At 42.9% G+C, this 10,942-nt stretch overlaps 1 protein-coding gene across 4 annotated transcripts in view; it reads right to left on the bottom strand.

Annotated features, from left to right (window-relative positions):
- The window catches only part of cuedc1b (CUE domain containing 1b), a 31,063-nt gene extending 20,121 nt beyond the window's left edge, over positions 1-10,942 (bottom strand). For 2 of the 4 annotated variants that reach the window (XM_078245846.1, XM_078245843.1), the window contains exons 1-3: positions 10,812-10,942; positions 1,700-2,342; positions 291-418 (exon numbers count right to left, since the gene is read on the bottom strand). In XM_078245846.1, coding sequence (XP_078101972.1) covers positions 291-418; positions 1,700-2,011 — 440 coding nt within the window. In that variant the 5' untranslated portion in view covers positions 2,012-2,342; positions 10,812-10,942. Of the gene's footprint in view, positions 1-290; positions 419-1,699; positions 2,343-2,685; positions 2,725-8,480; positions 9,079-10,811 lie in introns of those variants that run through there. The other 2 variants (XM_078245844.1, XM_078245845.1) reach the window with 2 other exon arrangements.

A 10,942-nucleotide genomic window follows, 5' to 3' on the forward strand; every position in this document is an offset into this window, starting at 1 on the left:
ATTTGGTAAATAAAAACCCAAAGAGAACAAAAAGCCTTTAAAGTGGCTCTTAAAGGAGGGGGGGTCCTGACTGTGTGTCAATCACTGCTCATGCACACGCATTCATTCTCCCTTGTGGGGGGGGGGAGGGGCTTAGGAGACCATTTGGGTTTTAGCAGGGGGGGGGGGACTGAGAAGTTGTCGATGTTCAAATCCTTTGGCTAAGTTCTGGATCTTCACAATCTTACCTACAGCACCTTTAAGGCCTCAGCTCCATCTGTGCAAGAGTCCACGCCCTCCCTCCCTCTTACCTTGGCGGGGGTGTTGGTGGGGCTTCTGGGTATTTCCTGTCATAAATGTGCATATCATATGTTGGCGGAGAGTAGACTGGAGGCGGTTCCTCGTCTGAACTGTCAGGTTCCAGTGTTCTCTCCAGAATCTAGAAAGAAACAGACAGCCCAACACAAGCCTTGTTTCATGCACTTGAATTTAGCAAGAATTCCACTTTGATTCCATTTAGAGTCAATTATTTGTTTTATTTTGAATTTAGATGTTTGGACATTTGATGCACATGAGGTTAACATGTCTGACTACAACGACACAGAGCAGCATCTAAATATCCAAATAAGTGAGTTTCCAATGCTGAACATTTGACTATTTGTTAAATGAAGACATCCATGCTGAAAAGACAAACTGTGCTTTTCCTACTGAGCCTGTCCTTGTAGTGCAGTCAGCAATCAGCCCTACGACACACACAAACACAAAAAGCAGGAAGCATTTTCATGCCTGAGTGTTTTGATCGTTTGTTATGGGGGATACAGAAGGGCCATTAGGAAATACATTATAGTTTAATGTTCAAGTTGGGATCAAATTCAGTTTTTTCAAAATCAATTAGTTCTTGGCTCAGTATAATCTCTAGCAGGTCATGAAGCCGTGGGTCAATGCCCTGTGACTGAAGAGCCAGCAGACTAATTAACCGTCAAGGTAATGTTTGACGTCGCGCATGTTACACAATACCAGGAGAACAGAAAAAAAAAAAAAACTCTAAAAATTACACCGGCCTGTCTTAATCTGCAGAAAATTGCAAAAGAAATTGAGAATTCTCAGCGAAAAAAAGGATTTCAGAGGATTTTTTTTAAATTTGATGCATTAGAGCGTCATGTCCACGACGTTACGTAAAGTTTTCCCGACTTAATATTTAAGGACTGTCCCCAATGTGTATTTTAATTTTTATCCAACATCTCGAAATGTTTATCTGTCAGGGACCCTACTGGTAATAAATGAAATAGGGGGTTTGGTTTATATTGTCAATCACCCCATCAAGCTGGGCTTGTATTAGATTCCCCTGTGGTGTTGGTGCTCTAGGACCCTTTCAGTTAGGGCTGGGCAATATATCATATCGATGTATGAGACTAGATATCGTCTTAGATTTTGGATATCGTAATATGGCGCAAGTGTTGCCTTTTCCTGGTTTTAAAGGCTGCATTACAGTAAAGTGATGCCATTTTCTGAACTGACTGTTCTAACTTTTCCAATTATTTACCTCTACCCACTTAGTCATTGGATCAACATTATTGATGATTATCTAAAATCTCATTGTGAAAATGTTGTGAAAGCACTAATTGTCAAGCCTACAATATCGTCGCAATATCGATATATTTGGTCCCGTTATCGTGATATCTGATTTTCTCCATATCGCCGAGCCCTACTTTCCACTGACCTCTGCTGGGATGCTGTCATCAGAGTCTGAGCTGTCATCGGAGCCCTGTCCGTCAATGCTCATCTGGAGCAGCTGGTCGATCGTAGCGTCCACCGCCCCGTTGTTGGAGCGCAGCACGCACTCAATCACCTCATAGTCCATGGAGGGGAACATGGTCTTGAAGTCCTCCATGGCCTGGTTGAACTCCAGGCGTCGGACCTGCCGGCTGGACCTGCTGTTGTTGAGCTGCCCCTGCCCACCGCTGCCCCCACCGCCACTTCCGCTGCTTCCGGAGCCTCCATTGCTGCTGCTGCGCTTGAACAGGCTAGTCATCCTCAGGGACCGGCTGCCTCGGCTGCTGCCAACCTACTGATAGGATGGCTCTTCTTTTCTGTCACCAACACAAGCACTTTGGCCACTTCAGTCTCACTTGCTTTCCACTTTTCTCCCACTCAGTTTCTCATTCTACCACAAAACATGGCAGCCTTTTGATGGGAGTTTCGAAAAACTTGTTTCCCCCCCCCCCACCCCAATGCTACTCGTTATTCAGCTGCATCCGGCATGGCTGACGAGCAGGGACGGGATGAGACAGGTGGTCACCAGGTAAAGATTAGAGTTTGAATCCGTCAGGAAACACACATAGCTACATCACAGTCATCAGCACCTACAAGAGAGACCACATACAGAGTGTTAGGAAGAGCTAGCAACACAAACTTCATATAGTTCTGTTACCTATTAAACTACATCATTGCTTCTCGACTGAGACCCAGAGTTTTGCTGAGTTTCATTCTACAGTAGCTCAATAAAGAGACTTTAGATGCAGTACCACTAGTAGCTAGGTACTGGATCCAAAGAAACCAGAAATCAAGCAGCACAGAAATCCCCTAAAAAGAGAAATGAAGTCAAGAAGTGAGAAAAAAAAAAAGGGAACAATAGAGAATGCTTGTTGAACAAAATGAAGATGTCCACCCCTCATTATTATTTGGAAAGAGGAGGTTCAAACTCACTTTTTGTGTGTACAACTGGGTGCAACATTAAGAACGTCTTTGAAGAGATACCGGCAGAAAGGTCCTGGGTTGGGTTCAGGTTAGGGGGAAATACAGACAATGAGGAAACAGACTTCAATGCAACACTGGGCCCAGCAGTGCCCTGGACTCAAAAGGTTCTACAAGTTCAGGTTTTAGAAAGCCTTTTGAACACCCACACAGGTGTTTTCAGTTATTCTGCCTGATGAGACTCTTCAGGTTGAAGGTGCCTCGGAGCTTAGATGGGAACTTATTAACAGGTGCAACAACACTAACAGTGGACAGTGCAAATCATTCGGTCTATCTACACCCACAGTCCTCGAAAAGGTCCAATCAGCCACATTAACTATAAACACCTGTGTGGGTGTTCAGGGCCTTTAAGTTCATGTGTTAGAAAACGGCTGTAACATTTTCGTGGATACGCTACATAATGGACTCTGACAAATATTCAAGAACTGTAGAGGTCAGGAGGGAGAAGCTAGCTGTAGCTTTCTCTTAATCCATTTGCAATTCCTGCTTCTCCCTTCCTTCCCGTTTCACTGGGGATTTATTGTAGCTGGCGGATGCCCAGTGCCACATGGCAGTGCCAGGCCCCATCCACAGCTTATAAACAGAGCCCCTCTCTTAGACTCCCATTGACTAAGAGTCTGGCTTTGATGTAAACAAGATGCCCACCCTAATAGCCGTGTGTGTGTGTGTGTGTGTGCGCGCACAAAGCAGTGTTTCCCCTAGGATTTTTTCCAGAGGGGCTGGTGACTCTCCCCCAAACAGTTGTTGCGCCGGGATGGGGGTGATGATTTACACATCACACAACTATTTATGAGGGTGTCCAAATACTTAACTATGTGACCACTAGCACAATTGTGGTTTAGTGCACATCATTTTTAAAAAATATATAAAAACAACATTGGTTTAGGTGCAAGGATGCGCGACTTTAGCTACATTGAACGCGGCACGATAGCTAGCGTACGTGCTGTATGTTTTAACTGGCTACACCAGCTACGCACGCACGGCATAGGATCGTGTGAGTCACAGGCGCGACGGAGAGCTTTTGCTTTGGGACCGTTTCTTCAGTTTTTTGGAGCTGGCACAGCACTGTGAAATAGTCAATTTACTGTCAGCTGTTATCAGAGGAAGCAGGTGAGGGAAATAATTAAGAAAGAAATAAAAACAGAGACCATCAAAATGAAACTGCCAATCCGCTCGTTCACAGTCATTAAGTCGTTTCCTGTATATCGGTAGTTTAATTTAAAAGACATGACACTTCATGAGTCATTTCTGTATAAAAAAGGGCCGAAGGCCGTCTTATTTTTACACTTGTAGAGCGGATCTCCGCAGAGCATACGCACCACTACGCGCTGCTCTCGTGCCCGTTGTAGCCAGTTTCATTGTTCCACTACCAAGCGTAGTGTTGGAAAGTCCACTCCGCGTATGTTAAGCGTGCAATATAGCCAGCCGGAAGTTAAAATGAATTGAACTTTTAAGGTGAGGAACGAGAAGCAAATTGCCTGTGTGTGAAAACAGCTTTATCTCACGCATCCGTTTTTTGTGTGTGGAATATATATATAGCATAATTATATAATTTTGTCATGGGGGGGGGGGGGTTTCATGCAGGCTTAATAAACATGGACAACCTGGTGGAAAATATTACTTCACCGCCATTTCCCCCCTTCTTATTCTGCAATAATGACGTTGTTTCATGTGAAGCACCCACTGCATGTCTTTTCGTCATTATGAAAACACTGGGCTGTTTCTTGTATGAAAGGTGTTCAGCAAATAAAAGGAAATTGTATGAAAATAATTGTTACATGTATACAAGATAATCAGAATGCGTTAGACCTACAAATCTACTGTAGGCTACATATTCTGTTATAAGGGTTAGATGGTTGCGGGTGGGTGACAGAAATGCATCATTAATAAGGTCAATATTCTCTAAACTGGAAACAGAGCAGAGCTGTCTGCTGCTGTGCGCATTTACGCACGAGGACAGCAGTCAACAGCGTCACTCCATCGATTATTTCATAAGCTAAAAGTTGAGTTGTTTTCTCTGTCAACTTTATAATTACGGTTTTTAGTTTTGCTGTTTAAATGTCCCACAATATCAGCTACAGTGACATTACTGCGCGCATGGAAACATTTACAATTACTCATTATTACAGTAAATCTTTGGAGAAAACACTGATACATCACTACAATGCATCATTTAAAATCAATAGCCTACAGAGACTGTAGAAAGGGTGCAAATAACTTATTTGGGTTGGTGTGGGAGGGGTATTTCAGGTAATTGATTTGAATGCCGTCAGAGCCGATCCGCAGTGTCTCACATAATATTCCTACTTTCACACATGGTCGTAATAATGTAGTCATAGCGACAGACAGACAGACACACAGACACTAACTTTGGACTCAGCGATCATTCAGTTCTGTAGACACATACTGTCATGTTACACGTTGGAGAGTAAAGTTCTCACATTAACCGGTTTATTAAACCACTCAAACAGTGCCATAAAGGACATTATCATTATTAGGCCTATTAGATGTGTTGCAATGTCTCACTGAAAATAAAATGCACATGCGGTACGGTGCGTACAGGATTACGGTGCCTTATATTGATTATGAACGGCGAAATGGTGACGCGTCGCTTTAAATTATGCTGCCGCAAGGACTTGTGGGACGGCATTATCTCCTTTCCTTTTGTAAAGAATGGTCCAGTGGGTCCTATGCTAAAAGGAGGCAACACAGGAAGCAATGAAGCACCTTTCCTTATCACTTTTTCACAATTCGAACAGCTCTTATCATGGCAGCCACTTAACTACTTCCAGGTCATTCCACTCCGTTAGGAACCTTACTAAGCAAATTTGATTATTCGACCGCAGCCCAAGAGACACTAAATGAGTGTGATACAGGAATTGAAAAAAGTCTCATTACTCTGGTCACTTATAAAGATTACTTAAAATGGAGTAAGACCTAACCCTAAAGGCACTGGTTAGGGGGCGCTGACCGGAAATGATCTTACAGTGTTTGCATCTGATCACCATGTTGCTGCATCATGTTTCAGCTGAACCACGGCTGCAAAGTTGTTTCTCTTTAACGTATTAGCAAACTGGTTAGCCATCTCCCAGTGTCCGCTGTCGCCCTGGCAGGGAGAGAAGAAGAAGAGGGACCGTAGGCTTTGTGCTGCCGCTGGCTAATTTCGGGCAAAGACTGTTTTGTTGCATGTAGCAACGGTTTATATATCCAGTTTCCCCTTTTCAATGACGACTAGATTACTGCCACCTGCTGGCATGAAGTGATTTCCTCCTGCGCAGGCGTACAACGTACATGCTAGTTGGCCGTCGATTGCAGTCTTTGTGATGAGTTCGAGTGCAACGTTTTGGCCAAAACACAAGCAACGTGATGTGACACGGCGCCACAGTTGACTTTCGTCGCCACTAGTTCTCTGCTGTCCGCTTAGTGTGTCAGCACCTTTAAGTTCAACTTCAAACAACCTTCTTTTAAAAACAGTATTCTCCTGAGACACTATCAGAGACGTTTAGTGTTTCAGCCACAGAATGAGAGCATACAAGTATAAGCATGGATGTGATACCACAAAGACCTCTTCCCAACATCATCACATCAATCTGCACCAAAGAACCATGCTATATTTAGCACACAATCCAGGACTCTCGGGCCCCAGAGAGAGCGTGTGCACACACACTGTTTAAGGGTATGGGAGACCATTTCTTACCAGTTCAAGCAAAAAAAAAAAAATCAGAGGTCTCTCTTTTGACCAGCTACAAAAGGTACAGTACATGAGCAGGAAAAACTGCACTGTCTGAACAGGTACACATTGGTGGTATAAACACACACACACACACACGCACACACACACACACGCACACGCACACGCACACACCACTTGCCACTCCATGCAAGTAAGGGATCAAATTAACTTAATCTCTGAACTCCAAATGTATAGCCATTTAGAGTTGATGTTGATTTTCATATGCACGTTTGCCTTCTTTCAATGCCTTCTTCCTTGTGTTGCTTACCTGAAATAATGAGCTTTGTGTATGTGGTGACTTTAGGGGTTTAACCTGGCCTCACCTGTTGCCCTGTGTATGCTTGTGTAAATCCATTAATCTCATTAGAACACCAACGTTGGACTGCCTCACTGCCACCATCGCTCACTATCTGATCTCCACTTCATTAGTGTCTTTATAGAAGGTGATGACCTGAGCCACACACACGTTAGATTAACGATAATAAATTTGAACACTCTAGATTTTAATGTGTTATTTATTGCTGCCTTTTGAAAAATAAATAACACAGTAACAGTTTTGAAAATGCTTATTTGATCAATCATCAACCTGTTTATTTAAACTGATCTGAAAAGATTAGAGACTAGATGTGAATCAGTCACATCACAAACAAAAGGCAGTGCTGTCCTTAAGAAGACGTTGCCCCCTTTTGTCTTGCTAGCTGGTGTCTAAAGTTGAAGGAGCTGCTAGACAAGATGCACCTGTCACAGGGAGATGAACAGCATGTTGCCAAGGAATAAAAATGGATGGCGAGATCTCTTTGCAGCATTATGTCCCACAGAGGATGAAGAGGAGTAAGTCAGTAATGTTAAGTGGTAACGTCAGTGACATGATTGAGCTGCTGCGTAGTTTTGACTCATACAAACGTAATGCTATCGTCAACTCGCTCACTGTAAATGCAAATGTCGGCTTCTGACTTGTTAGCTATTAACTGTAACGTTACCGCTAACATTAAATATGCTAACGTTAGCTAACTGGTAACTTTAACAAGCTAACAAACACTTAAAGTGTAACTCTCACCAAAATGCAACCTAGGGTCTTTTTGTGAATGTAGCAGAGTCAAACTTTCGTTTTAAAGCATAATTACTGTATTTTCGTTTTCGGTCAAATGGCCTTTTGAATGGGAGAGCTAGGGGCACCACTATGATTGCATCAAAATCACTATTTTTAAAACACTAAGAAGGCTCGACACAACATGAAACTTTGCTCGAACTATCACCAGGGGTTCGACACATGAACTCGAGCATTGAGAACATTGTTTGTGTACACAGAGTTTACTAAAAAAGAAAGGTTTTGAACAACTCACTTTAGCAGCTGGTTTTTCCGGTCTCCGCCATCTTGCCAGTCAAAAAGAGTCGATCTCCAAATGCAACGTAACCGGGAGGAGAGTAAAGATGGAAAGCTCCTAAAGCTTAGTTCCATATAAATGCACGGACAATTCATTGTTTTATCGTTGGTCAATATTGTTGTTCACTTTGTAATTGAAAAAGGAGCCTCATAAGAATGACATTTCCTCCTATGGAGTCCATTCATTCGCATTTGGAGATCGACACTTTTTGACTGGCAAGATGGTGGCGACCAGAAAAACCAACTGCTAAAGTGAGTTGTTCAAAACGTAAAAGTTTTAGTAAGCTCTGTTTACACAAACAACGTTCTCAATGCTCGAGTTCATGTGTAGAGCCCCTGCCCCCTGGCGATACTTTGAGCAAAGTTTCATGTTGTGTCGAGCCTTCTTAGGGTTTTAAAAAATAGCTATTTTGATGCGATCATAGTAGTGCCCCTAGCACTCCCATTCAAAAGGCCATTTGACCGAAAACGAAAATACGGTAAATCTTAAGTGGCATTTCCTTCCCAATTATGCTTTTAAAACTGAAGTTCGACTCGGGTATATTCACAAAAAGACCCTAGGTTGCATTTTGGCGAGAGTTACGCTTTAACAACAACGTTAAAAAACAATATAGTCGCTAGCAAGCTTACCAACTTGGGTTGAATTCTCCGTTGCAACTGCAGCTGTTCTGAGGTCGGGGGCTGGCTGGCTCTGCTCTGTCTTTTCTTGGTGTTCGCTAACTTTATGTAACATTAAAAAATTGCAGCAGTAGTTTATCCTACCATGGAGAGCCACTGTCACTCTGACAGTCAATACTCACGGTGACCGGACCGGCGTCTGATATGTGTGTAGCGCGTGAGCGCAAACGCGAGCGTTTATGTTGTCAAGGAGGTTTAATAAGAACTGCACACACTGCTACACATAACATGTAGTCAGTTAACACTCTGTGTAGCGGAGCCTTTACGATTAATTAACCGTGACGTTTTAAAGCGCGGTTAATAGTGAAATCAGGTTAACCACTGCATCCCTATAGTATATAATAACTGTTTGCTGACAAGTTCGACATATCAACATCACCAAAAGGTGCTGATTTGTTAATATTGCATTCCCAACTGGTTGCACCAAAATGGCAAAAGAGTATGATGTAGTACTAAGTTATTGCAGGTTAAAGTCAACTTTTACAGCATTTTCGCTTTGGTTGCAGTGTTGCCAATTTAGTGACTTTGTCGCTAGATTTAGCGACTTTTCAGACTCCCTTAGCGACTAGCGACAAATCTGGCGACTTTCTGTAGAAAAGTCGCCAGTGTTGTCCAGCGAGCACGCAAGGTATTTCTCTCCTGTAGCCGCCAAAACAGTCTTCTGTTCTGTGACAGAGGAGCAGCAGAGCAGCCTCTCCCCTCTCTCCTCATGTGCAGCAGCACTGCGCACAGTGCGCAGGCAGGTAGAAGGGGGACAGGGTGTGCGGGTGCTGGTGTAGGTAGGAGAGACAGCAGGATGCGACGGGAGTTCTAAAAGTAGGCTACCTAAGTAATAATTATAAGGTAAAATAAACTCCTGTATTGAATTTGTGATTATTTGGCTAAAGAGTTCTATTTCTTTCCATCTACCTTGCTGACACAACCACTAAGCTTTATACAAATGATTGCGTAATGACGTCAAAAATATGCAAATAAACGTATGACGTCATCAGCGACTTTTAGCGACTTTTGGAGCTGGTGCTAGCGACTTTCATTGGAAGAGAGTTGACAACACTGTTTGGTTGCTAGAACTACCCTGTTCCCCCTTCGGGATAATGCTGTTGGGTGTCCACCTACATCCAGAATCCAACCCAAGGTGAAAACATCATAGCTTAGTGATTGAAGCCAATGCAGAAGAGGCACATGTCTTATATGACAGCTGACAGATGGACCAAAAATCATCTCTCTACAAAGTGGGTTAAATGTTCAGTTGTAAATCAAAGCCACGTGAGATGTCACACGCACTTTTATTAAACGGACTGTGATCAAAATAAAACGCAAAGACAGGGTCCCCTTCCCTGCTTGAAAATATAGCTACAGCTGCAACACATGTAATTGAAAAACGTATCTTAAATAAACAACATGCATCAAAAAGTCTAGGTCCCTGGTATAAGAGATAAATCTAATCTGCTACACTGCCCAAAGCAGTACATGTAAGGGGAGGGTATTTTGAGAGGAACAGTTGACGAAATAAGAAGTTGGTTAACCAAAATACTTTGCGCTTTATTTAAAAGTAGACAATTTGGGGGTCGTAAAAGGCTCATACCTGTACGTGTCGATATGCAGGACCACATGAAAATATCGTTGTTTTTTAACGTGTAGCTAGCATAACGTTACCTTAGCTGTAACATTACATGGAAGCGTTCCCTCTATCGCATGTGCTCTTATCGGGAATAGGTCGCTGCTAACTGGCTAACGGTACTCTTCAGCTATTAGCCAACTCAGAACTGTCTAATGTTGGTCTAAATATCGCGATTAACGTTAGTCGCCTGAACGAAATAAATAATAAAAAACGACTGTAACTTTGACTTAGCTAATGCTGCAATAGCTAATGTTAGCAGCGACCACAATGTTTAGCGGCGATGTGTTACCGTTAGCTGTTCTAGCTAACTAATCACAACCAGGCACATCAGGTCCTCCGGACAGAGGATTGTCATCTACCGTTAACGTTACAAGGCCTCGGTCAGTGACTCTCAGTCGCAGCATGGAACCCGTATTACCTCTGTCAAAATATGTCACCGAATTCAAGACACGAATTCTACACTCGTTCATTTTCAGTGTAAGAAATGATTAGCTACTATTAAAAACGACACTTTTCCATCGCCGTGTTGGTGTTTACGAAGAGGAGTGATGAACTAGGCGAAATATTCACACCAAAGCCAGTAACGTTAGTTAAAGCTGTATGTTGTCAAACATGTCCTTCGCAGAAAAACACCGGAGCAATGTTAGCGTTAAGTTACTTACTGACTGAGGCGCAGACGGTTCATCGAAACAGATATCCACAGGAGCACAGCTGAGCAGAAGGACTGTGGTTTTTGGCATTGTAATGGGAACCAGAAGGATACTGTCCCTATGCCATTAAATTCAGCTGGTGA

Source organism: Sander vitreus, chromosome 3 (assembly GCF_031162955.1).
Source record: "Sander vitreus isolate 19-12246 chromosome 3, sanVit1, whole genome shotgun sequence".
Lineage (NCBI taxonomy): Eukaryota > Metazoa > Chordata > Actinopteri > Perciformes > Percidae > Sander > Sander vitreus.